This window comes from Lagopus leucura, unplaced genomic scaffold (genome assembly GCF_019238085.1).
Source record: "Lagopus leucura isolate 7727_CA_CO unplaced genomic scaffold, USGS_WTPT01 Super-Scaffold_100054, whole genome shotgun sequence".
Lineage (NCBI taxonomy): Eukaryota > Metazoa > Chordata > Aves > Galliformes > Phasianidae > Lagopus > Lagopus leucura.
In genome coordinates this window covers 710712-737336 of record NW_024962300.1, presented here as the reverse complement: position 1 = coordinate 737336, position 26625 = coordinate 710712, and the positions used below count along the sequence as shown (strand labels likewise).

At 54.0% G+C, this 26625-nt stretch overlaps 2 protein-coding genes across 6 annotated transcripts; one reads left to right on the top strand and one right to left on the bottom strand.

Moving 5' to 3' along the window:
- Window positions 1–139: 139 nt before the first annotated feature.
- Window positions 140–20051, top strand: PDPR (pyruvate dehydrogenase phosphatase regulatory subunit). Of its 3 annotated transcripts, XR_006181463.1 has the most exons (18): window positions 140–586; window positions 2478–2611; window positions 3486–3567; window positions 3660–3823; window positions 4817–4938; window positions 5317–5434; window positions 6709–6858; window positions 8918–9110; window positions 10560–10684; window positions 11813–11968; window positions 12078–12211; window positions 12408–12556; window positions 13831–13943; window positions 14284–14378; window positions 14995–15084; window positions 15324–15506; window positions 16609–17631; window positions 17876–20051. XR_006181463.1 is itself a non-coding variant. In XM_042886048.1 (17 exons), the coding sequence occupies exons 1-17, from the start codon at window positions 363–365 to the stop codon at window positions 17011–17013; spliced, it is 2637 nt and encodes an 878-aa protein (XP_042741982.1). In that variant the 5' UTR covers window positions 140–362; the 3' UTR covers window positions 17014–20051. The 3 variants fall into 3 exon arrangements, 2 of the variants coding, with proteins under 2 accessions (XP_042741982.1, XP_042741983.1); XM_042886048.1 differs by having other exon boundaries at window positions 16609–20051; XM_042886049.1 differs by lacking the exon at window positions 140–586 and adding an exon at window positions 598–2359 and having other exon boundaries at window positions 16609–20051.
- A 378-nt stretch (window positions 20052–20429) lies between these two features.
- Window positions 20430–26441, bottom strand: ST3GAL2 (ST3 beta-galactoside alpha-2,3-sialyltransferase 2). Of its 3 annotated transcripts, none has more exons than XM_042886028.1 (8): window positions 26366–26441; window positions 24059–24228; window positions 23542–23949; window positions 23174–23367; window positions 22724–22903; window positions 22506–22551; window positions 22260–22379; window positions 20430–22174 (listed from the first exon to the last, which is right to left on the bottom strand). In XM_042886028.1, exons 3-8 carry the CDS (start codon window positions 23875–23877, stop codon window positions 22001–22003), a joined length of 1050 nt encoding a protein of 349 aa, XP_042741962.1. In that variant the 5' UTR covers window positions 23878–23949; window positions 24059–24228; window positions 26366–26441; the 3' UTR covers window positions 20430–22000. The 3 variants fall into 3 exon arrangements, with proteins under 3 accessions (XP_042741962.1, XP_042741961.1, XP_042741963.1); XM_042886027.1 differs by having other exon boundaries at window positions 26384–26441; XM_042886029.1 differs by lacking the exon at window positions 26366–26441 and adding an exon at window positions 24363–25665.
- Window positions 26442–26625: the final 184 nt, after the last annotated feature.

The window sequence follows — 26625 nt, the reverse complement described above, 5'->3', positions numbered from 1 at the left end:
CGGCCCGTTCGCCGTCCCCTCGTCCTCCCATTCCCGACCGCTCCGCGCCGCCTCCGTGGATCCGCCGATAAGCGGCGGGGAGCGGCCCGAGGCGGTGCCGGCGCGGCCTGTGCAGCCCGGCGTCGGGTCCCGAGGCGCGGAGCCGCCCGCCGCAGCGCCCCTCGCTGTTAAAAGGGCCGCCGTGCCGCCTCCCCGCTTCCACCTCTTCCTCGCTGCGGTCGGCACACACCCACCCTCCGATCCTTCGCTCTCGGCTTTCCGCGTCCTCTCGTACCGGCGCCGAGGTGAGCGGCAATTCTCGTCCCTTCCTCCCCGCAAGGAGCGGTGTCTGCTCGCGGCGGTGCTGGCACGGAACGGCCGGGATGTTCCTGCGGCTGCTGGCCGACGTGCGGTGGCGTGGGGCTGATCCCAAGTGGAGGAGCGCGGCCCGCTGCCGGAGCGCCTCCGGGACGGCCGAAACGCAGCCGGTCCCCCTGCCGGCACAGGCCCGGGTGGTCATCTGCGGGGGAGGCATCGCGGGCACCTCGGTGGCCTATCACCTCGCCAAGCTGGGTTGGAAGGATGTCGTCTTGCTTGAGCAGGGCAGGTAAGGATTTTTGGAAATAAAAACGGAGCTGAGTGCACAGCAGCACGTGCTGTAATGTGCGGTTTTTGCCTCTCAGCACTGGAGCCATGGAGCAGGCTGATATTTAATAACAACACACAACTGCTGCTTCATGAGTACAAGAAGCCCTTCTCCCCCATTCCTTCTCCCCCCTTCTTCTTGGCTCCTGCCCTCTCTCCAGGAGCAGGAGGTCAGCAGTGGGTGCATGAGGGTTTCCCTCTGCCACGCCTTCCCTCTTACACTTGTATCCTGTTGCAATATGGACTCTTCCCAGGGGCTGCAGTCTGTCAAGAAAACCTGCTCTGGTGCTTTTCACCTGTAAATATGATTTTATAGAGTCACCACTGATGTTTCTAGTGGGCTGAGCCATGCCTTGCAGTGTGTCTGTCTGAGAGCTGTCTGAAGGTGTGCTCCATAGGGCAACCCTGGGTTTCTCTCCCAGGATCCATCTCTGCAGCCCTCTGCCCTCAAATCCTGGCTTGCTGCAGAGATGAAGTCTCTGTCTAAAAGCAGAACTCACAAACTGCGGGCCTGAAATCCACGCATTCTCACTCGCACTAAGCTTCTGTTCAGTGGCATTGTGATGATGCTAATTTCTCAACTGACCCCTAGAGGTGTAGGGTGTATTTTCTTCACCTACGGACTCCCAGCAGTAAGCACTGAAGGCACTTGCATGTAGGGATAGGAAATGATGGGGTCAGCAAAGTTGCTTGCATTGTTTGTACATACACACATGCGTTCAGAGGAGATTTAGGTTTGCCTCCCGTCTTCCCACACAGATCCAAGCTGCAGAAGTCAGAGTAGCTGACACTGTTGCTCTGTAAGGAGCGTGCTGCTGGTAGAGGAGGCTCAAGAGATGCAGCCGAACTAAACTAGTAGAGCACACCAGCTCTGTCTGTGGTTTACTTGCAGGTAATCAAGCAAAACACAAGGTGGCTTGGAAAGATGGACCATTTTAACACATCCAAAAATCGGTATAGATCATCCCACCCCTAGTGACCACCTCCAGAAGCAGGAAGTGCTACATACCATAAAGTATTGCACCACCACCACGGCTCAGAAGAGATTGCAGGAGATGGGGAGGTTGTAGGTGGACACGGCCTATTTGGTGCCCTGTCAGCTGGTGAAAGGCTTGGGTTGTCTGCTTTGTTCTGTCACAAAGTTTAGTGCCTATCTGCAAAGTGTGTGTTACAGTTTGGCTGAACATAAGCTAGAGAAACATTTTGTGAACTCCTTGTTGAGTTGAATCAGAAGCCCGTGGCAGGGTTTAATGCATCTTGTTGGAAATGTACTGCCAGCCTTTTCCTGCTGTGTAGATTCCTGTTTTGGAAGTTGACTCTTGGTCTGTTCATGAGGCAGTCTGGGGGCCTCGTGCAGGAGAGTGCTGAGGGATTTGAAGTGTCTGCTGCTGCTGCACCTGCAGGTACAGCACTGAAGTGGCTTCCCATCAGCTGACTAGCAGGGAACAATTCTTTCTCTAAGCTGCAAAGGCTCTGAGAAATCCAAGTTAACTTTCCTCCAAGGGAAGCCCTGCTTTGGAGGTAAATCCATCTGGTAGGCAGGTTGATTGAGTGCAAGATCATATTTTTTTCAAGTGATTTCTTTGAAAAGTGCCGACATGCAGGACAAGTCAAAGAGGAGTTAATTTGGAACAGAATGCATTTTCAAAAGAGAGATAAAGCAAAACGTCCACCTTACAGCTTTTGAGTCGTCCTGAGGGGCAGAAGAGGGGCTGGTCCCTGTTTGTGATGCAAGGTGAGCACAGAGGGGGTGCTCTTGGTCTGGTGTGCCTGGGGAGCCTTTCTGGGGCACACACTTGCCTCTCTGCCTGCCCATCAGCTGGATGAGGCTGTCCTTGTGGCTTCTCTTGCAGGTTGGCTGCAGGTACCACGCGCTTCTGTGCAGGCATTGTGAGCACAGCCAGGCCCGTGTCCCTTGAGCTGAAGATGGCACACTACTCCAACAAGCTGTACCAGCAGCTGGAGCAAGAGACAGGAGTGCAAACAGGTACCAGAAGCGTAAGCACTGAGTAAGCTTTGGAAGGTTGGATCAGTGAAATAATGCTCCCATGTCTTAATTGGTGGTGGTTCCTGCTCAAAGAATGAGGTGGATGCAAAAAAAATGCAGTCAGAAGAATGGGAAGGAAGGTGTCAGATGGGCAGGCTGAAGGCAGGCTGCCTGCAGAGCGCGGGCCTTCTCCCTCTCATCTGTAACCTGGACAAACAGGTGAATTTTCCCAAGGACACTAAGAGAGATCAGAGCAAACGAGCCATGTTCTGCAGCAGTTCACTTCTCAGAAAGGCAGAAAGGTTAACCAGCTCCAAAGTGCAGGCAAAGCAAGATGTTTAACTCCAGTCTCACCCTGGAAACGTGTTGAAATTCTTCCTCTCCTTCCAAAATGCTGGGGCACGTGTCTGGTGTGAAGAAGTGAAAGCACTCTGCTGCCAAGGACCTGTGTTACATGTCATACTCGACACATGTCCATGGCCATGTCTGTGATTAAGGTTGGTATTAAGCTGCTGCAGGTGGTAGAATCACAAAACATGTGCTTCTGCTTGGTGAGGTTTTGTTGCTCTGCGTAGCTGTTGGATGACGTGCTCGCATTTTTGGCAGTAACCTCTCTTCTCTTTTAATAGGTTCCACGTGTGGAGTTTTACCGTTTTGTAAGCATGAGTAAATGTAGAATGAGGGAGAGTCAGAGCACAGCTCAGAACTAAAGCACTTCTTGTCCTTTTTTTTGCCATTTCTGGTTGCTCGCTGAGGTTCAGGTTGCGTGGGGCCTGGGATCTCCTGGCTCTCGAGTAGTGGAAGCAGCGGGTCTGAAACGAAAAGGAATTTGAGATCCTGCCCAAATCTGACTCGACTCTGGTGATTGTCACAGGGTACGTGAAGACAGGCTCCGTGTCCCTGGCTCAGACTCAGGATCGGCTGATCTCCCTGAAGCGCATTGCTTCATCTCTCAAGTATGTATAAGCAGGAAGCACGTCTGATTCTGCAGCCTGCCTCGGTTCTGCCCCGTGCCTGACGGCGGCGTTTCCCCTGTGTTCTGTGGCAGCGTCTCGGGGATCCCCTGCGAAATCATCAGCCCCAAGCAAGTGGCACAGCTCCACCCGCTCATCAACATCCACGACCTGGTGGGGGCCATGTATGTGCCTGAGGATGCACTGGTGCTGTCTGCCAACGTCAGCCTGGCTCTGGCCACAGCTGCCTCGCGGAACGGTGCGTCTCTCATTTCCTTTCTTTCTGGTGTTCCGCATCCAGGTGTTCCCGTGAGCACTGAAGACCAAAAGCTGCTTGTTTTTATGAGGCTGCTGTTCTGTAAAATCTGTTGTTTTTTTTTTTTTCCTGCCTGGCTGAATGTTTTATCGCATCCTGAGTCCTGTTTCATCAGAAATACGGCCCTTCGTAGGAGCCAGATTAAATTAGACGTGGGAGGAGTTTGAATAATCTGAAATGCAAAAATAGAACTGTCTCTGTTCACTCTCAGAGGGTGGTGAGGCACTGGCACAGGTTGCCCAAGGAGGCTGTGGATACCCCATCCCTGCAGGCATTCAAGGCCAGGCTGGATGTGGCTCTGGGCAGCCTGGGCTGCTGGTTGGTGACCTGCACACAGCAGGGGGTTGGAACTGGATGAGCGCTGTGCTCCTTTTCAGCCCAGGCCATTCTGTGACTGGGCACATTGCTTTGGCAGGAGGTTTGGAAGTGAAGTGGGAAACACTGTTGGTGGGGCACTCTGACAAACTTGGAGCAGTGTGAAAGTGGGGCAGAGGTTAGGCTGGATGACAGAGCTGAGGCTTACTGAGGGTTCAGGTCCCTCAGGTTGGGAGAAGTGATTTAGGAAGGCTCCTCTCTTAGTTTCTTTTAGCCTTGCTCTGTTCTGCATGCTGATTTTCCATAACAGAACTGATTTTCCATTAAAGAAGCAGTCTTGCACCCAAAGCATCAGGCTTTGTTGTATGCAGGACCATAATTGAAAGCAGTCTGTGGTTGGGTTCTTCTTCACTGTTACTACAAGGCTTGGGTTGTCATGTGGCAAAGAACAACTCCTCCACTCAGCAATGGAGTTACCTGCCTGCTGTTGCACAAATAGCAGGATTTCACTTGGGCCAAGCACGGGTGTTTTGTCTTCAAGCAAAAAAGAGCTTAGTGATAGCAGCCTGACACTGGGGCACGAAGGCTGGTGGTGGGCTGAGCTCCTTCTGTCCTCTGCAGGCGTCCAGATCCACGAGCGGACGAGTGTCAGCCATGTGTCAGTGCAGAAAGGTCGTGTGACCGGAGTTGAGACCGACAGGGGACACATTAAATGCCAGTACTTCGTCAACTGTGCTGGCCAGGTTGGATTATTCAATTGCTGTTGTCCTTGCAATGCCAGCACCCAAATGGTGTTTGCTTCTAGAAGCAGAGCCCAGCGTTGGCTGTGCTGTACAAATCTCTTGCTTTTGTGTTTGAAGCTGGCCTATCCTCATCAAGGTCTGGCTTTTCTGAATGTTACGTCAGAAACAAATACAGTCTTTGGCCTAGATGGTTTAGATCCTAAGAAAACAGGAAAAAAAATGTATTTATTTAAGGCTTAGGCCCTGAGAACCACATCTTACTTGGCCTTTTGTGAAAGCCAGCCCGCAGAGCTGATCTGTTTGCATGTGCCTTTCTTATTAGAGGTTGTTTTCTTCTTCTCCATTCTAACGTGCGCTTCTTTTTTTTCCTGATTTCAGTGGGCCTATGAGTTGGGCCACTCTGGGGAGGCACCAGTCAACATCCCAGTGCATGCCTGCGAGCACTTCTACCTCCTGACACATCCTCTGAAGGAACCTCTGGCAAACAACATCCCCAGTAAGGGCTCTTCACTGTATCAGAGAATCACATCCCCCTTCCCAGGCGGTGTCACTGTGACAGGAGGGCCAGCTGTGCACTGTCAGTTCTCAGCTCAGCTGGCAGTGGGATGTACTTCACCAAATTGCTCTGAATGTCTGTTTCAGTGGTAATGTATGTCATAGAGTCGGCAGGGTTGGAAGGTGGAAAAGGCTGTTGGAAAGCTTTTGCTGCAGAAACTGATTTTCCGAGTTTGTCAGCTGAGCAGATGAATGACCTCAGGCCTCGCTTGCCTGGTTGGCGTGCCTAGATTAGGAAAGAGGGTTGTTGCTCCTGTGGGCTGGAGAGGGTGTTAGCCTTGGTGCTGTGCTTTCCTTGCAGGCTGCTGTGCCCAAATGGCCCATGTATTCCTTTCCTCCAACTGAAGCTAAGGCTTTGCAATGGCATTTACATGTCTTTGAGCTGTAGGGGCAATCCAAGCTTGAGGTAATTGCTCCTCCCCCACGTTGTGGCTTTTGGATCTCTTAAAAGCCCTCTGTTTGGAAAGCATTTGGGGAGTAGAAAGCTTTGCTTGTTTACTCTCAGTCTTTAGTAATTTCTGCTTCTAGTGAGCAATACCTATTTTATCCAAGGAATTCAACTCTCTGACCAGACTCTCTGGAGTAATTAGAATTATATATTCACAGCTTTTTTGTGAGCAGGGGCAAAAGGTTGCAATAGGACATGTCAGGTGGGGTTTCATAAGGTGCTTCAAGTGGATGCAGCCATTAAGGAAGCCATCCCGACCTGACTGCCTGCTCTCACCCCCTCGCTGCCCATCTTCTTTGTGCCCGCAGCCTGCAGCCAAGTGGATCAGCGACTTGTGTGCATTAAAAATCACTGTTGCTAATGCCCCAGGAAAATGAGGGGGTGGGCAGGACTTCTCCTGGTGGTGTGTCAGGTCCTGGGTGCAGTTCCAGTGGAATTGAGTTTGTAATCCAGTGTAAGAGTTTGTAAGCCCTGGCCACAAGGCATGTGTGGCACTGTCCTTCTGCTGGCTTTGGTGCTCTTTGCACCACCCTTAAGTTAACCAGAAGTTAACCTGAGCGATCGTGGTGGGAATTAATGAGTGGTCATGTGAGAGGCAGAAGTGGTGTAGGAGCATGAGTGTGGGAGGCTAACCCTGTTTGCTCTCCTGGCTGTGGGCTGCTAGCTTGGCCCAGCCCATCACCAGACCCCGTTGGTGGTGTTTGCCATGAACGTGCAGACATAGCGGTCCCTCCATTCCCTTCCTCCCTCTTTTTCTTTCTCCTCAGCTGTTGTGGACCCCGATGGCAGGATCTACATCCGCAGCTGGCAGGGCGGAATCCTCTCAGGGGGCTTTGAGAAAAACCCCAAACCTCTTTTCACGGAGGGACGGAACCAGCTGGAGATCCACAACCTCCAGGAGGACTGGGATCACTTTGGTACGTGGTGGGGGACGGAGTCCTGCAGCAGCACAGCGCGTGGCTTTGGCAGAAGGCAGACTTGGCAGCCAAGTGTATTTCCAGTGCAGGAAGTTTGCTTTGCAGACAGAACCTGGTTTTGCTGCTTTCCAGACTTCATTCCACACTGACAGTGTTGTGGTTTGTTGCTCTCCACATATGCTATCTTTTTCCTTCCATATTGCTTACTTGTGTTCTGATGTTCTGGATGTACTTCTGACACGGGGAGTTCTTTGTGTGGGAAGGAACGCAGTGTGGTTTAGGAGTCCCTTTTTTCCTCATAACTTTGTGTGTGCCATCTCCAGTTCTCCTTTTGCCTTGGGGAACCGACTTTGCCCTTTGTCAGAGCTCTTTGCTGCCCTGTGGATGCCTGTGCCTGTGACTCCAGACACAGCTAGACTTTCCCTGCATTGCTAGTGTGTTCTTCCAGCTACTCCCCACCTTACACTGATTCCTTCTAGTTTTGTGTCCGAGGTAATGATGATACCATGAGCCATTCCAACTCCAGGGAGGTGAGTTAGAGCCAGGGTTGTCTGCAGTTTAGGGACCTGCAGATGGCTGCAGACCTGCTTGAAGTGTTAGCTTCACAGAAGAGTGCCCAAGCTGTGCACCCACTTCCTCTTTGGCTTTCTAAATGAGAAAGTGTTGCCTGCACCCACAGATTGCCTGAGTTTCAGAAGCAACTGCATGCCACATTTCAGCATGACCCTTTCATCAGTTCAGACTACTGAGCAGTTGAATAGAGTCAGAGCTTACTCAGCCAATATTTGATCCTTTCCTAGGGCAGCAGTTCCTGTGGTTTGAGCTCTTGCATTACTGCTTTGATCTCTTTGCTTGGAACACCTTTTGATTTTTGAAATGCTCTGTGCAGCTGCTTAAATGTTGGGTGTAAGTACAAATCTAAAACGGATCCCTCTTTTTATCAGTAAGAATAAAAGAGTCTGTAATGACAGGCTCTCCCTCTGGAATTGCAGTGCACGAGAGAGGGAAGAAAAGGAGCAGGTCACAAAGACCGTTTCTGTCTGTGATTTCTTAGGTAATGTGAAGTCTGAAAGCGTTGGTGTTTGAAAAGCTGAGGAGTGTTACTGGTGCTGAGGGCTTCGTTTCGCTGTACAAAGCGATGGTGTCGGTTGTGTGCAGGCATCAGCAGTCAAAGCAAAAGATAGGAAGTTAGGCGTGGAGCAGCAAACAAAGTTGTTATGTCGCCCTAAATCCTTGGCTTGCCAGATAAGAGGTGTTGTTTAGGCTCCTTGTCTCCAGAGAGCATCATGGTACTGGAGAGGAGCTGGTGGGAGAGGGGCCGGTGGCCGAGCACAGCTTGGAGCAGCTTCCCAAGGAAGGGACTGAATGGGTAAGGAAGAGAGAGAGGACCAAAGGGTGATGGACGGGGGTCCAGGGAGGCCTGAGTGGGGTGGAGAGGCGAGGTGGGGAGCTCCTGTGCACTCTCTCTTCTGCAGTGGCAGCTGGAGGCCATCATAAAAGGTAATCAAGTGTGAGGTTTGAAACAAGAGGTGATTCCTCATACCATACACGTGTGGAACTCCTTGGCAGCACGTGCCAGGGGTCTTCAGAAGATGTGGGGAAACAGTCGAAAAAGAAGAGATCGATTAAGGGTTACTATTTAGTGAATATCACTTACCTGTCAATAAATAATAGTTTTGTTTAGTAAAGACTGTTTAGCATTTAGTAAATATTATCTTTGTATTTAGTAAATACCATTTAGGTTGAAGGGAAGGCTTACCAGGCTTTTAGGAGATGCTCTTAGCTGCAGGTAAGTGTGGGCTGGCAAGACGTGTGAGGCACATGTCGCACAGCCTTGTCTCTTCTTGTTGCTCTCTAGGTTTCTATTGCTTTCCCTAACAAAACCAAACACATCTGCAGTGTGGAAAACAGCACCGACCTCTTGGTGTGAATCAGTGTGGCTGTTTGTAGCTGAAATGAGAGCTGTGTTCGGGCAGCAGCCTGCTGGCCTGTCTGGCCGTGAAGCAGCTGATGGCTCTGCGATGTGACTTCTGGTCTTTTTGTTTGTCTCGGCTCCTAGAACCCCTGCTGAGCTCCCTCCTGCGCAGGATGCCCAACTTGGAGGCCCTGCAGATCATGCAGTTGGTGAACTGCCCGGAGTCCTTCACGCCAGACATGCGGTGCATCATGGGCGAGTCGCCCACCGTGCGGGGATACTTCGTCCTGGCTGGAATGAACTCGGCTGGGATCTCATATGGTGGGGGAGCAGGCAAGTAAGTGGTTTCTCACTATTATGTGTGTAAGTAAGGTTTGAACTAAGGAAGAAGGCTGCTCGGATGTCGCTGTTTGTCACAGTCCTGCTGCTGCTGAGAGAGGCCGCTGTTGTCTCCAGCTTGAGGGATGGAGGGGAGCAGTGTTGCTTTCTGGTGATGTTCTGTGTGTATCCCAGTCTGTGCTGGCCTCTCCTGTCCTGCACACCTCTCCAGGCACCACATTCCGTGACCAACAGCCTGCTGGGGATCCAGCGAGCTTCCTGAGCTAACCAGTCCCAATTTTTGTCTCCCAGGAATCTGCTTTTATCTCATCAAAGCTTATTCCTTCATCTTCTGTACTCTGTGTACCCTTTAGTTACATGTAGTTTTATTATTTGGCTGAAACCATTTGCGTTTTCAAGTTGTCACTGTGGATAATTTCTCTCAAAACCGTGAATCTAAAGCAGGCAGAGCATCCATAGGTGGTGCCAGGTGTGGCCAATACAGCTAAAGGCAGCTAGAGATGTAATCATTTCCCAGCACATTCCAGCTCCTGTGCTAATGCAAATATTTTGACAGGCATATAAGTGTTAACCCAGCAGCAAAGTTGCTTGCAAAATGATCATTGCTTCCTCTGATTGCCATTTGGGTTTGGCAGCCCAGCATCCCTTCTGCTGTACAGCTTTCTTAACAAACTGCTCGGCTAGTGCTAATATCTGCATTTTTCCTCTAGTTTCTCTCCATTATCAATTAGCTTAACTCACCAAGGGAAGGAAATCATCACATTTCATTGCCATAGCATAATACGGAGAATCTTTGCCGTGAGGTTCTCTAAGAGTCAAAATCTCTTCTGAAGCTAAAAACCAGTTTTCCATTTGCTGCTACAGCCTGAAGATGAGCTTATGCAACTTTTAATGATCAGCCTCAAACCCTTTGTTTTTCTGCTCACTGGCTGCAAGCAGATCCTTTAGCTCTGCTTTTACCTGAGCTGCCTTTGTCCCTTAGCTCTGGAGCCTTCCTTCCTCACTGCTGGGAGTGAAGCAAAACATAACTTGGCTGGTACCTGGTGCCAAAGTGAATGCTGTCACCGAGGCTTTGTGGCTGAGCCTGCACAAGGTGCTGAGAAATGACAAAGCAGTCAGCCTGCAGACTGCAGCCTAAGGACCCAGCACCGCTTTGTGTAGTGCAGCACGAGGGCTTGATGCTGTCAGCCAAGCTGCCTGTCCAGTCTGGCTCCGTTCAGCACATGTCCTTCACTCCCTGCTGCCCTGTATTTTTCATCCTAGTGGGAAACTAATAACGTGGAGGGTTGATGGATGGCTTTTATAAAGGAGAAGTCTTCCAGATTCAGGATACCATTTTAGTTCTGCCCTCTCCCAGATGCTCTCATGTCCGAATCGCCTTGTTTCTAACTTCGAAACTTTTGTTCCGCTGATGAATGTCTTGGTTTTTCTTCACTGCTTCCATCAGGTACCTGGCAGAGTGGATGGTACATGGCTACCCATCCGAGAACGTCTGGCCTTTGGATCTGAAGCGTTTTGGCACTCTTCAGAGCAGCCGCACCTTCCTCCGTCACCGTGTGATGGAAGTCATGCGTAAGTGAGGGCTCTGCCTCGCCAGGACGTGCAACCATTTGCTCTTTGCTGCACTCTCTGTCTGTCCTCTGTCAGCTGTTGCTGCTCTGAGAACCATTTTCATCCTGCTGGTCTCCCCTGGACAGTTGGAGGGATGCATTTCCCAGAGGGAGGGGGAATGGTGCTGGCTTCGTGTTAGTGGTGTTCTCGTTAGCCTTTCTGGAAGAGATACTGTTGGTAGGGTGCTTCTTCTTATTCCTGTGCTTTGCCTCTGCTCTGGGGAACTTTGTGCTTCTCTGTGTAGGATTCCAGCCTAATGAAACAGCACCAAGGTCTGGATTGGAAATAGTAGGGCTATCTATCTCAGCTCAGTACTTTATGACCTGAAGAGAAACTTAGTATTTATAAATAAATATTCTGATGTCTTTCAGTTGTACTCCCTACTGGTAATGAGGGAGGATTGTAGAATGGCCTGTGTTGGAAGAGACCTTTAAGATCATCTCATTCCAACCCCCTGCTATAGGCAGGGACGCCTCCCTCTAGAGCAGGTTGCTCACATTCCCAGCCTGGCCTTGAGCCCTTCCAGGGAGGTGTTATCCACAAGGATGCTTGTTTTCTTAAAAAGGATATTTAGATATTGGCTGAGAAAGTGTAGGAGACATCTGGAAAAGCTTCAGTGATTAGAAAAGGCTGAGCTGCTGATATTTGAGGAGGTGAATTCGATGGTTCCCCCACTGTTAGTGTTGTCAGAATGAGGAGTGTGTGATAGAGAGTGCTGTCAGGGGGGAAGCGTGCATCACTAATGTGAGTCTGTGTGACTTCACAGAAAAGAGAGCTTTTGCTCAGGTGTATCGACAGTGTAGTCATGAGGCCACAGGTATCTACAGACCTCAGTGCATATTTCACGAGGCTGCAGGTGTCTACAAAGGCATTCTGTGCAAATACCATTAGATTTTGCACAGCTACAAAAGGATCAAAACAGATTTGCCCATGCCCAAAAATGGAAGAGGAAATCAGAATTGTTTTGAGGGAATTCCCTCGATTTATAAGAAGAGGTATAAGAAATCCACTCCTCATCAGTCATCTGGAAGAAGATCCTAGCTACAGGTCACCTCTTGACCTAACGGGGGCTCTGTGTGACCATTGCAGCTCTCATGTGTGACCTGAAGGTTCCCCGCTGGGACTTCCAGACGGGCAGACAGCTGCGCACCTCCCCGCTGTACGACCGCCTGGATGCCCAGGGGGCCAGGTGGATGGAGAAGCACGGCTTTGAGAGGGTCAAATACTTCGTCCCACCTGGGAAAGGTGAGATCGTGTTTTCCTCTGCCTGGTGCATCTGTCCCAGTCTGCATTTGCTGTTAATTTGTTCCATTTATGTGGAAAACCGTGGCTTTGTTTCTTCTTGACACGTTAGATCTGCTGGATTTGGATCAGAGCAAAACCTTCTACAAACCAGACTGGTTTGAGATCGTGGGTTCCGAAGTCAAGTGCTGCAAGGAGGCAGTGTGTGTGATCGACATGTCGTCCTTCACCAAGTTTGAGATAAGTGTGAGTAGTGCTGGAGTGACGGGGCACAGCCTGCCTGGGGCAGCCTGCTCTTTCCTGATGGTTCCTGAGGAGAGCTGGAGGGAGGGGGGCCAAATTCCCAACTGGAAGAATTTGGGCCGGAACGTTGATGCGCTCCTCAGCTGCCCCAGTGGATGAGTGTTGCTCACACAGCTTGTCTGACTCTCATCTCCCGTAGTCCACAGGAGACCAGGCGCTGCAGAGCCTGCAGTACCTCTTCTCCAACGACCTGGATGTGCCAGTGGGGCACGTTGTGCACACTGGCATGCTGAATGAGAACGGAGGCTATGAGAACGACTGCAGCATAGCGCGCTTGAGCAAACGCAGGTGGGTGCACATCTCCACCACCTGCATTGGTGGGAGTGCCTGTAGGAGCCTCTCAGCAAAGGCTGCAAACTCCACTCACGCTCCTCATAAGGAAACAGGAAGCCTCTGTGCTGCTGTAGTGCTGCACCCCACATGGGAGCGTGGCTTTAGTGGGGGAAATGGGCCCTTTTGGTGGCTGCAGGTCAGAGCAGATTTCAGCCACACGGTGGGGTTCAGGTGTTTGCTTTCTCCACTGACAGACACGTTTCTTTTCAGTCATCAGTTGATTGCTTACATGTTCAGACTAACAGCGTTTGCTTGTTGACTCCTGGGCAATCTTCTCACTGGGGTTCCCTGCTGAGATGGCTCCTTTGGGATTATTTCTGCTCGCATTGCTGTGTGGTTTCTCTCATTCTCAGCACAGTGCACTCTCATGTGGTTTTTTTTTTGCTCTCTGATGCAAACTGACATGATCACAGGATCCTTAGATGCAGCAACTTGAGCTCTCTTTGGCATTTAATTAAAAAAAACCAACCCCTTCCGATGGTTAAAAACTTTTTAATGGGTATGTCTCAGCTGAGCATTGGTTTTATTTCCCTGCACCACTTTCTGTGTGTGCTCTCATTGTGCTGATGTGAAAGCAGTCTTCTCTGCTGCTCTTCTAATTAGAAGCTGCTTTTTCCCTCTTCCTCTATTTGCATTCATGTATTGTTAGGACCGTTGTCTGCCTCTGCGTGAAACTGGTGGCTTTTCTCCTTGCTAACCACGTTTGCAGATATTATCTCTGTCAATAATGCACTCCAGCTCACAATCTGTATGGAAGAGACCAGCTTGTTTCCACATATCAAATAGAGTTCTGTGCACAGACCCTGTTAATAATAACCACCATTGTGTCAGGAGAGACTTGCTGAAACAAGAAGTGGCTTTGAGAGTGGAGCGCCCTTGTGCTGTCAGAGCACCCGCAATCACTGCTCTTCAAGAGCTGCAGAACTGTCTGCAAGATGACTGTGACTTTGGAGCTGCCACGTGGGCTTGCTGTAGAACTGCCTGCATTCTGTTTCTGGAGCTTCTGCTTCTGCCTTATCACCAGAGTGCTGCTGCTGCTTGCAGGCAAAGCTTTCCTGTTGTAACAGATGTGATGGTGTTGATCCATTAGTCATGGTGTTCCTAAGCCACCATACTGGGTCTTGTGTTATCTTGGGAGGTGCTGAGTGCCTCCAGTGGTTGTTGGGCATAGAATGAACTGAGTGATGTCATGGCTGTCGAGATTCATTGTTTCTTGGTTTTTTCTCCAGCTTCTTTATGATTTCCCCAACTGACCAACAAGTCCATTGCTGGGCCTGGCTGAAGAACCATTTGCCTGAAGATAGCAACTTGACCATAGAAGATGTGACCTGGAAGTACACGGGTAATGCACTTCTGAAAGCAGACCTTGTCGCACGGCCTGAAGTCACAGATGGTGCCTTGTGTTTGTTGTGGTGTCTGTGGAGCTGTGTCTCTTTTCCAAGCGGATGAAACCAGTCATCAGACTCTTCCTCCCAGCAAGCCGTGAGCTGGGAGACAGATTTCCTCTCCTGTGTGCTGCCAGGAGAGTCTAATGATGTCCCTATTCTTAAGTGATCTTTACAACCCTCCCCGGTGTGAACTACACAGCTTCCCAAAGGGAAATAAAAATAGGTGCATGCACGTGTGCAGCATGGATAGGACCTCGTCAGTCTGATCCTAATGATTCATCTTCCTCTCTTTAGCTCTCAACCTGATCGGCCCCCGTGCTGTGGATGTCTTGTCAGAGTTGTCCTATGCCCCAATGACCCCGGAACACTTTCCTTCTTTCTTCTGCAAGGTGAGTGACCGTGCTTCCTTCCTGCTCACCCCACTAGGTTTCCAGAAGCGTGTGTGCAAGAAGGGAAAGGCCTGTGCTTTCAGTAGTTAGGGGGGAATTTGGATTCACCTACAGTTATTGCAGTAGCTGTGCTATGCTGGTCATGTCCTCATTAGGCTCACTTTGCTACCTGCTTTATTTGGATTGTGCTTGCTGAATATATAGGTTAACACGAGTTTGTTGTCAGTCTCCCACTCTCTGTAGGCTTGGTGCCATGTGGTATCATGGCGTGTATCATGTAACCTGTTCCAAACCCATCAGCCAGGGGCAGCTGAGGTTGGTGGCTCTGGAGTCATTGTCACGTCCAAGGGCTGAGCAGCTAGCTGCTGTTAACTCCTCCAGAGTGTAAAGCATGAGCTGCTGTTCCCATCCAGTTCCAAGGCTTTCACAAAGAGATTCAGTAACCTGGATGATATTTGGATAGCTGCTGCCTGGATTCTTAGATTCAGTCCTTCAGAAGTGTGTGCTGGTGGCAGACGACTCGCCCCACGCGGTGCGCGTTGTGTGTTACTGTGTTCCTTCTGGATCTCTGTGCTGTGTTCCAGTTGGGATGTTTTCACCCCCTCTGATTCTGCAGGAGATGAGCGTGGGCTACGCTAATGGCATCCGAGTGATGAGTATCACTCACACAGGAGAGCCTGGATTCATGCTTTATATTCCCATCGAGGTAAGAACACACTGCAGCCTCAGCTAATTAAAACAGTTGCTTGCATGCATAATTAGCAATGGATTTTCCACGTTGACTCAGGGTAACAAAGAGTGGGAAAGGTGCCTGCAGGGCACAAGGGGAGATCCCTGCTTCGTCTAGCATCCCAGCAGCCAGCAAACACGGGTGGTGGTGTGTCAGCTGCTGCCCCTCTTTCCTGGTGCATGCCTGCAGCTCTGTGCTTCCCCCTTCCTTTGCAGTATGCCCTCCATGTGTACAACGAGGTGATGAACACGGGGCAGAAGTACGGCATCCGCAACGCCGGTTATTACGCGCTGCGCAGCCTGCGGATCGAGAAGTTTTTTGCCTTCTGGGGCCAGGATCTGGATGCCTTTACCACTCCTATGGAGTGTGGCCGTGAGTTCCAGGTCAAGCTGGAAAAGGTACGGTGGAGAACTGGAATTGTGGCAGGGCCCAGCAGTGCAGCGATGCCACCCAAGTGGGTAGATGGGTCATTTTTTGATGGAGCTGTAAGGGTGTGACTATGACCTGTGTTCTTAGGCCTTGTAAAGGTGCTAAAAAGATTAAAAAAAAAAAATGCCATCTTCCTCTTTCCTGGGCAGCATTCCTGGTGGTCTGGGTAGTATCCTGCGTAGCTCAGTGTAGTGAAGGGAGCTGCATACCTTCCAGCACTCGTGTTTCTCCCAGCTCCTTTCCCAGTCTGATGAAGCAGAAGCCAGCCCGTGCCCCACGTGGCTTGTCATGAAGCTGAAAGCGTGCCAGGATAGACACCAGGGACAGGAGCTCTCTATTTTTGCTGTAACATAAACCAGTGTGGAACTGTACCCCACTGTGCTGTGATAGAGACAGGTGCCATCCCTATCACTTGCTTGTTTTCATCTTTCTCACATCTTTGCATGAGCCAAAATAAATGCTTGTATCAGCTCAGGGAGCACACACTGATCATGGGTACAAATTTTGGATGGTTTCCTTCTGGTTTGTAAAATCATAGAATCATAGGATGGCCTGGGTTGCAAAGGAGCACAGTGCTCATTTCTTTTTAGCCCCCCTCCTATGTGCAGGTCACCAACCAGCAGCCCAAGCTGCCCACAGCCACATCCAGCCTGGCCTCGAATGCCTGCAGGGATGGGGCATCCACAGCCTCCTTGGGCAACCTGTTCCAGTGCCTCACCACCCTCTGGGTGAAAAACTTCCGCCTAACATCCAACCTAAACCTGCCCTGTCTCAGTTTAAAACACAGTGAAACTTCTGGGAGCAGAAAAATGACGGAAACTGGAGTTGTGAAATGCCTTTGGCTGAGGTGAAAACTCCAGGGCCCCTTTCATGACTGTTTTTGCATTTAATACCTTCAGCACCTGGACCAGGGGGGCGTGACAGCTTCTGTGTGAGCTGGGTGCAGAGCAGCCTGTTCTGATGGGGCGTAACTTCCAAGCCAAGCCGACCTCACCTTGGTAGTTTGTTAAAACTCAGCAGTGCCGCAGTTTCCCTTCCTTCCGTCAGCAGAGGCTTTCTTTTTTCCCCCAGGGGATGGAGTTTGTTGGCCAGGAAGCTCTGTTGGAGCAGAAGCAGAACGGGGTGTACAAACGCTTCACCATGTTCATTCTCGAGGACCACGACACAGATATGGACCTCTGGCCCTGGTGGGGCGAACCCATCTTCCGCAACGGCCGCTACGTGGGCAAAACCACCAGCAGTGCCTACAGCTACACTCTGGAGCGCCACGTCTGCCTTGGCTTCGTGCAGCACTTCGATGAGAAGACAGGGGAAGAGCTGGTGGTGACGACTGACTTCATCAACCAGGGCGAGTACGAGATCGACATCGCCGGGCAGCGCTTCCAGGCCAAAGCCAAACTCTACCCCTTCAGCTCCCTCTTTGCTCAGCGTCGCCGCAAGGATGAGGTGGAACTGAGTGGCTACCAGAGGGAGTAGTGCCGGCTGGAGCCCCACTCCTTTTTCCCAAGCTGGAGCCTTCAGCTGCCACCTTCCAGTGCTCTCTCCATACCTCCATACGTTTCTTTTCTTTTTTTCCTTTCCAGCCTTGCAACTTTTAAACTTTTTTCCAGCGTGTTCCATTTTGTATGTTTTAAAACTTTTAATTCTCCAGCTTTCTGAACCCTGTCCGTCTCCCTCCCTCAGCCCTTTGCTTGCCAGGCTCCCCCATGTCTCAAAGCACAGTGCTGAACGTGCACCCAGGTGCCCATGGGAGCGTTTCAGTGGGAAGCCTGTACAGGAGCAAACATCTCCATAGCCCTGCAGTGATGGGAAGGGCTCAGGGGAGCTCCTGAGGACTACAGCCTTTCTCTCTCCTGCAGTATAAGGCACAGGACAGCAGGTATTGGCTCTGCTCTGCTGTCACTTTGGCAGGTGACCACTTTGCAGAGGGGTCAGTGCGTGGATGCACACAGCCATAGAGCGACCAGCTACCTCACCAGCACAGCACACAGCATTGGGTGAGCAGGCAGGTGTTGGTGTGTCCCAGCCAGCCCCACCATTTTGCCTAGCAGGGAACCCAGTAGGTTTAACCATCACATCATGGAGATGATGCTGGTAAGTCTTTCATTGTCATTTGGGTTGGATTTTTTTTTTGTGGGGGGTCAGTGTTGGTCTTCAGTTGTATTTATAGGAATTCTACATGGGTAGATAATGCATATAATCTGCCTTTATGTATAGAATTGAAGACCAACGTATGTTTTAGTTCTGTAAGGGAGTGGGGTTGTTTTCTATTAGCAGAAATAGGGCAGGTGTTGGTGTTCCACGCTGCCAGCACTGTTGAAACACCACTTTGTTTCAGCCACACAGCGTGCAGTCCCTCTGTGAGCATTCTTTCACTTTCCCTCATTGACATGACTGTCTGGCAAGGTTCATGCAGAGAACACAAGTTTTCTTACCAACTCGTGTTTGGGGACATAAGGAAAGCAGGCGGCGCCAAGTTGTGTCACACAGGTTGACATCTTTCTCTTCTTCTGGTTGTGAGAGCGACCAGAAGCAAAGCTTTTCTTTATTTCCTGGAAGGAGGAGGTTGGCTGTGCCTCCTGGCCCTGGCACCCACCTATTCACTATGGCTTTCCTGCTCCCCTCCATGCCAACATCACCCTGGAGTTTAAGCTCAGCCTTGCACTGATGCAGCCTTGATGAACACTGTAATTTGGGGGCATTTTCCAGTGAAGTGGTGAACGTCACGAGTGTAAATATGAGCTCTAAGCCTTGGCAAGCTCCCGCTTTGTTTCCTGCTACTTCAGTTGTGCCTTCAGTTGAGCCTTTGGTCGGCCAGTTTGTGGTTGAGATGTTCTCAGTGTGAAGTTGGACAGAGCTGAGGCAACGAGGGTGGAAGGGAAAACCCTTTATGCCTTAAGAACAGAGCAAGTTCCCCATTCAGGCTGGTACGGAAGCTGCAGACATTACAAGTGGAACTTTGTGTTGACTCTCCAGTACCAGAAATAAAGTGAGAGCAGCCCTACGTCGCGCCGCTCGACGGAGGAGCGCTGTGCCAGGGTTGAGGCTCAGGGCTGGGCGGTTTGGCACTTGCTCCTGCCTTCCCTTCTGCAAGTTCTGGTTCTTCTTTTGGATCTGGAGCTGCGTTCTGTCCCTCGCTGTGGCCGTGCCTGACCTCCCATGCCTTGCTGGTCTTTGAGAGGCTGCTGAAGCAACCCGTGCTGGAGAAAGGACTTTGTTGTTGACATTTAGTGACCTGGGGATGAGAGGAAGCCAGCTGTTGAGAAGTGTTTTCTATTTCAGCAGGGTGTGCTGCGGTCATTTTCACATCTATCTTTGCCAGACTTCATTTCTTCCTCGTGTCTCTGTCTGGATTTGCTGCTCCTTGCTGCTGCAGTTCATCTTGCTGTTCTGTGGTGAGCAGGAGGGGCTGTGCAATGCCTGCCCTGCATCTCGGGGTCGTGTTTCAAGCCTGGCTTCCTCCTCCTGTTGCTGTGCCCACTCCCATCCCCTGGCACAGGGCTTCCTCGGGCTGGAGTCCTGTGCTTCCATGGGACCTCAGGCCGTGACTGATGGGGGTGAAAAGCAGGGACTGAAACTCTTACATTTGAGGAGGGGAAAAAAATTACGACAAACGACTGCCCTCCACTTTTGCAAAGGAAATCCGTTCCTTATGGGGCAGGATTCTTGTTTTAGAGCAGAACACGTGGCTGCTGGTAAAGCCCAGCAAAAAAACATCATCACCTTTGGATTCGTCTTCCCGACTGGTTTCATTGGGACATTTGGGCAGCTCGATTCTTGACCGTGTCAGCAAGTTGAAGGCTTTCAACTTCCTTAAGTGGCTGCCAGGGCTGGGGATGGCTTATTTTACCTCCCCGTTCCAGCGGGAAACAGGATGCGGGGGAGCAGGGAGCAGTGCCACCAGGCATACAGGAAGAGCAGGCAGCATTTCTCTTTGCACTTTAACCGCTCGGAGCCCTCAGCAGGAGCAGCCCTGTGTGTTTTGGGGCAGGAGAAGAGCCTGCAAGCATTGGCTCAGCTCCTCCTGGGCAGGGTGAGGCTCTGCAGGCAGGCAGCCCGTGCTCCCACCGCGTGTACCTGCAGGCTGTTGCTCAGAGCCCCTCTTGCTTCTTGCAGTCTCCCATTTTCAAGAGCTGCAATGACTTCCAAAAGGGTTCTGTGGCAGAAATGTTAGGAACGAGTGCAGCTCGAGGCTGTGAAAGCGTTCCTTAGTGCCTTACATGGTGGAAGGGGTGGAGGTGGGCAGAGCAGCTCACTGTGCCCGCGCGGGGTCTCTGCATGGGAGGATGCAGGCAGCTCCTTCAAGCTCAGAGGGGCTGAGGAGATGCAGCACTGCTCCTGCCTGGCCATGGGGGACACGGATTGTTCCCAAGCACACAAACAGGGCTGAGCTGGCTGCTCTCTGCTGGGGCTGTTCTGTATGCTGTATTTATTGCCGTGCTTTACGTCATTTCATATTTTGGTTGGCTTGAATGTTGCTAGGTTTGTATATTAATAAAGAAGTGTTTTAACTACTCCCGAATGGGGCGGTTTGTTGTGCTGGAGCCTTGTGTACCCCTCGAGATCCAAATTCTATGGCTTCCCTTCCCATGACAGCTCAGCTATGCGGATGCTCTTGCAAAGTGCCCCGGTCCTGGTGGGGATAGGACTGCTGGTGCATCCCTACCACTGCCTGTGCCCCACGGTGTCCTCGAATCAGGATGGAGGAACACAGAGCCGTCCAGATGCATGGTTTTTATTGACTTAAAAAAAACAAAAACCCAACCAAATTGTTTTAAGACAGTTGTGTGCAGAAGTCCCCACATCCGCACAGGCTGTGGGGGCGCCTCACCCCGCGATGGGGACTCCCCAAAACCTCGGTTTCTCCCCAAAACCAACCCCCCCTCCCCCCCTCCATCCCCCGATGCCCACAGCCTCTGCCTGCTGCTCCTCTATGTACAGTACAGTGGTGCTCGTAGCGCGGCGCCTGCGGGCCCTGCAGCATGCTTGTGCGTGCGCCCGCCGGCAGCTCTGCGCAGAAACAGGAGTGGTCGTGAGTCCTCGTGTCGGGACAGTTTAAATAATAATAATAACAACAACAATAATAATAAAAAGAGTCGGGGTGGGGGTCGAGGGGGGAAGGAAATCAGCCGAAAAATCGTTATCGGGTGCTGCCGGTGGGCTCGGGATTGTCTGACCTGGAGTGGGAGAGGTGTGGGCACAGCCCAGTGCCAGGGGTGCCTGGGCAATGCTGACCCTCCCAGGAGGAAGGGGGGGCTGGGAATGCTGCTGTGTGCATCCCGACCCCCCCTGTGCTCGCAGGGCAGCGCAGCCGGCGGCAGGTAGTCAAGGCACTCGTTGTTGCTTGTGGTTGTGTGATTTCTGTGGTTTTCTTCCCCCAGAAGAAGGCGGCAATGCCAACTCGAGGCATTGGGAAGGGGTTGGGGCTCCCGGTCGCACCGCCGCCTCGGGGGCTGCCGTGGGGCCCCCAGCAGCAGGCGCAGCACAGACCTGGTGTCTTGAGAGACTGTAGAGAGACACTTCAAAAAAGAAAACACTCCCAAAGCACAGAAATGTAGAGAGAAGCCAAATAGAAAAGGGCAGTTTGCCCCCAAGCCCTGCGCAATCGTCCCTCAGTCACTGCTGCAGCTTCCAGCACCTCAGCCCCACACCGAGCCACTGTCCCCCAACACCACGAGCTTTGGGTTTGCAGCTTCTGCCCAGAGCTGTCTGTCTGTAGCAAGAGGGAGATAAGAAGTGACTCCCCCAGCTGTGTTTCACTCACCTGCTAAAGCTATCCTAACCTGCTCCTGTCCCCAAGGCGAAGGGGAGCCCAGATGGTGAGGGATGGACGCACACAGCTGTGCCTTACTGCGCCGTCACTTCCACCAGGTGCTCGGGTTTCTCAGCTGCCTTTTGCCCATCTCCCTGCCCTCCCAAACCCCTCCTATCCCACTCCCCGACGCAACATGGGGGGCATCTGACCGAGAGGACCACGAGAGTCCGGACCCCTTCCCGAGAGCCACAGAGGGAGAAGCAAAGGGAGAGAAAACCTCCGACGGAAGGACAGAGCAGCGGCCGCTTTGTGTCCTGCTGTTGGAGAGCTGACCCGGCCTGCTGCTGATTGTCACCCTGCCCTCATCCCGGGCTCGAGCTCTCCCCAAAGTCGCCGGGTTTGGGGGCTTTTGTATGGTTGTTTTTCTGTTGTTGTTCTTGTTTTAAAAAGAGCAGCATTTGGTTTGACTGTAAGAGTTACGAGTCGGGCGCTCCCCAGGCCGGCTGGTCGCTGGCGGCATCTACAAATCCTCGCTCGGCTGAAGCGGGTTCCTTAATACTAACAACATCAAAGTCAAAACTCTCCAAACCACACAAAGTCTGCCGAGAGCTCAGAACCCCGTAGGCTGCCGGCACCTAACGGCAGCCGGGGCAGCTCTGGCAGTGCCAGGGTTAGGAGCTGGAGGACACGCGGCCGCCCGGCCCTCAGTTAATTGCCCCGGTAGACCTCAATCCTGCTGGTTTTGGCCAGCATGTCGATGATGTGTGCCTCGAAGTCGGCGTCGTGCACCCCGGTCTTGCGGAACTCGCCGGCGTAGCGGTTGTTCTCCCAGTAGTGGTGCCAATTGCCCCGGCTGTCGGCGCCGAACCCGAAGACGTTCACCTGTGGGGTGAGGGTTGGCATCGCGATCACCGCCAGCCCCTGTGTGATACGGGGCCGGGTGCTGCATCCCCACGCCGTCACCCACCTCATCGCAGACGTGGAGGGCAAAGAAAAGCACCAGCATGCCGGTGGAGGGGTAGCGCCCGTGGTGCTCCGTCCAGCGGTCGTGGATGTACTTGAAGAAGGCAGGGTTGTAGATCTGCACCTGAACCCAGGGTAAGGGATGGAGGGAGGGATGCTGAGCACTGCGTCTCCTTGGGGCCGCGTGCCTGGCAGCACCGGGAGAGGTGCGGGGTGAAGTGGGTGCTGAGGAGCACAGTGCTGCTCTCACCTTCTCCTTGTCCACACGCAGAAAAGGCTTCACGGGCGCGTAGGTGCTGGAGGAAGGAAGCAGAGGGGTGGGGTGGGTGGGCAATCACGGCTGGGGCTATGTTAACCCAGGGGTAGTGGAGATGGGGAGAAAGCCACCAAGCTACGGCCATGACTTCACCACTCCCGAAACAGCTCCCAGGGCAATGGCACCTCTGTGCATGGCCACCGGCTACTTACAACCTGATCTGGCCAGTGGAGAGGGCGCTGGCAATCCAGAGCAGGTCCAAGGTCTTAAAGGGCACCAGCACAAAACTGACGTTGGCAGGCAGGTTCTTGGCGCTCTCAGGGTACATGAAGTGGTGAGTGGTCCGGCTGCCCACGTCCCCCTCAAAGCCCACTGTGGGTGCCTGGTTCATCCTGGGGACAGAGAACCATAGAATGGCCTGGGTTGCAAAGGACTACAATGCTCATCCAGTTCCAACCCCCTGCTGTGTGCAGGGTTACCAACCAGGCTGCCCAGAGCCACATCCAGCCTGGCCTTGAATGCCTGCAGGGATGGGGCATCCACAGCCTCCTTGGGCAGCCTGTTCCAGTGCCTCACCACCCTCTGGCAGAGCTGGGCACTGGCACACGAAGGGGACACACAGCCCCCCCGGCCAGGCGCCGATGCACTGCTTGTGCCCTCACCTCATGATGAAGTCGTGCCCATCGATCTCGTGCCCATAGCCGGAGCCACGCAGGTTGCCCGAGTTGCCGACCACAGCGCAGCGCCGGCAGCGGCGCGGGTCGCGCCAGCGGTAAGGGTTCTCCCCTGGCACGACCTGGAAGAGCTTGCTCAGCACCTCCTGCGTGTTGTGGGACTTGAACTGGGGCTGCAGCATCTGCAGGGTGAGAAGGAGGCGGTGGGGGACCTCGTTGCGTGCACAGCAACGGCAGCCGCCCCAGAACAGCCTGCAGCGTAGGGTCCTGGGGGTTAGGAGGGCGAACCCAGAAGCAAGCTGGGCTCAGCGGGGCCGCGGCGCGACGGAGATCCCGCAGCATCCCCCATCGCTCACCATCCACCACCGCTGCACATCCGGCGGCAGCTCCATGTTCTCCTTGGTCCACACTGGGGACACGGCGCCGTCGTAGCGGCTGTCAAACCAGGCGGCGGCGGAGGCGGCAGCATCCTCGGGGCAGCGGCGGCACGCACAGCCCTTGGGGTACGGCACGCCGTGGCTCAGCCGCCGCACGCCGGCGTAACCGGGCACCAGCTTCACCCGGTGGATGCCACCCAACCCGCCGGGGTCCAGGTAGGCGATGCTGTGGTGGGAGTAGGTGAATAGCACCGACATGACGAAGATGAGGAGGAAAGCGGTGGAGAGGAAGCAGACGCGCAGCGAGCACTTCATGGTGGGCGGGCAGGCAGGCTCGGCGCCGCTCCCCGGGCATAAGGCTGGGGCGCGGGGTGGGCGCGGGGCTCCCTGTGGGGCGCAGAGCCTCCGCTCAGCACGGTGCGGCGTGCAGCCCCCCGGGATGCTGTGCTGACCGGGAGGTTTGGCACCGCCACGGGGTGGGTTGGAGCGTCCCTACCTGCCGGGCTGCAGCTTTCCATCCGCCTGGCTCGGCGCGGCTTGGCACGCCAGGCTCAGCCGTAGCTCCGCGTGCCGGTGGCCCCGTGGGCTCGGGGAGCCGTCCCCTGCTGGTTCCAGGTTGCGGTGACACTCATCATCCTGTGCTGGGGACACGTGAGTGACAACAGCCTAGAGCAGAAGGGAGGGGACGTCGGTTAAGGGACAGCAAAAGCAAAGAGGATCCTGCCCCCAAAAACCCCATCACCCCTTGGGCCGCTCCCCACAAAAACTTTCAAGGGCAACAAGTGCCCTGCACTCGGCACCTCTGGAAAACTGGGAGGGTGCTGGTGGTATCCTGCTCCAATGAGTCACCGACCGTCACACGGCAAGAGGAAGGAAACCAGAACACGAGGCACGTCCTGCCTGCCCTGCCTGCTGCCAGCAGTTCCCCAGTTGGAGCTGCGGGGGGTCAGTGCGCCTGCATGGCGAGGGCACGTGTCCTCACAAAGGTGCTTGCAATGGTTTGGGGTCAGGAGAGACCGGCCAGCCCCAAACCCCGCACGGAGGGGACACCCATAGACACACAGCTCCATCCAGCCTGGGTTCTCAGCACCTCCAGGTGCTCATCAGCTCCCTCAGAAGAGGGTCAAGGTTGGGTCAGGCTCCACCAAGCCACCAAGTTGGTGCCATGGTGCTGGCTCCCACTGATTCACCGGGTCAGGTCTCACCAGGTTGAGTCCCAGTGACCCACCAGGTCAGGTCCTACAAGCTCAGGTCCTGCCAAGCCACCAAGTTGGATAGCATAGGGCTGGGTCCCACGAAGTAACGTGATCAGGTCCCACTAAGTGAAGTCCCTCCAAGCCGCTGGGTTGGGTCCCATTGGGTTGGATTCTATCAGTTTGGGCCCCCCAAGGTGCCATGGGGTTGAGTCCAACCAAGTAACTAGATCAGGTCCCACCAGGTTGGGTCCCACCAGCTTTGGTCCTACCAGCTCAGGTCTTATAAGGTCAAGTTCCACCAAGCCACCAAATTGGGTACCACGGGGTTGGGTTCTATCAAGTCACCAGGTCAAGTCCCACCGAGCCATCAGCTCAGGTCCCACCAGGTTGAGTCCTACCACTTTTTGGCCTCACCAAGCCACCAGCTTGGATACCAGCAGGCAGGGGCCCACCAAACCACATTCCTGCAGCCAAGCCTGGAAAAATCAGCAACCGCTCAGAGCTGGGGCTCAGCACCTCCATCTCCTCCTTCCCTCCATCTCCTCCTGGCCGCCTTTCCGTCTCACCCTCCCAGGCTGCCATCCCCGTGCCCAGCTCCCCAGTGGCAAGCCTGCTCCTGTTCCATCCACACCGGATGCCTCACTGGGAAAATATGTGCAGGAGCACCAAGATGGGCACGGCAGCAGCCAGCCTGGGGGAGCGCAGTGGGGGTGGAGGTGCACACGGGGAGCAAAGCTGGCATCGCTGGGGAGGAGAGGGCTTTCTCTATGGTGAAGAAACGGATCCGGGCCCTATTTTCCATGGGGTTTCCGGCCGCCCCGTCGGCCTCGCTGCTCGGCACTGAGGCTGGGAGCCTCCTCCAGACAGGCAGGAATTCGGGCTGTCGGAGAGCTCCTGGCCCGCGCCGCCAACATTCCGCTCCCAGCAGCCGGGCGGGCCGCCCTGCCGCCTTCCCAGCGCGATACGTGCAGAACGGCCCCGTCCAACGCTGCCACCGCCGACCCCATTTTGGGCTGTTCGGCCGCTCCGGGAGCGCTCGCATGCTGTTAATTAGCTGGATTAGCGCTGTGAGCTCAGCTCCTCGCTGGGGCCACCCGGAGCAATGCCGTCCTGGCAGCGCGCGCTGCTTTCTGAGCAGCTTTGGGGGTTGCTCTGAAACCCCATTCCCACGTCAGCCAACCCAGTGCGAAAAACAGAGTTTCCTGTCTATGTATCCCAGCGTACACACGTCCCCTGGCTGGGGTCACCCAGAAAGGCCGGGCCCCGCACTCCAGGACCACCGCTCGCCCCGTGGCTTGCAGACCGAAAGGGCACCGCAGGTGACACCGCCGACCCCGTGACGCCGCTCCATGCCCACACCCCCCCCCCGTCCCACCACCCCAACGGGGGACACAGCGCACCGCCGCCCCCACATTCCCCCGCTGCCCCAAACCCACGCACCCTAAGGGCTCCTTTGGGGCACCCCCATCCCGCACCCCCGGGGCTCGCTGTGCACCCACGCGCCCATCCCCGGTACCACCGCATCCTCCCGGCGCCCATCGTCCCCCCGATCTCCCGCACCCCGCACCCGACACCCCCTCCCCCTTCTCCCCCCCTCGGGGCCGTACCCGCCGCCTCCACCGCACCTCGCTCCGCTCCGGCCCGGCCCCACCACCGGGAGCCTCCGGGCCACTCCGCCGCCGCCGCCGCCGCCCCCCGCACCGCGCCGCGCCCTCCGCTCCGCTCCGCGCCGTGCGGGGCCGGGCCGTGCCGCGCCGTGCGGGGGGGGGTGGGCTCGGCAGGCTGGGAGATGTAGTCCGTGCGGGGTTGTGGGACTTGTAGGAGGAGAGCGGGGCCGCCGCGGGGGCAGCACGGCGGGGCCGGGTGC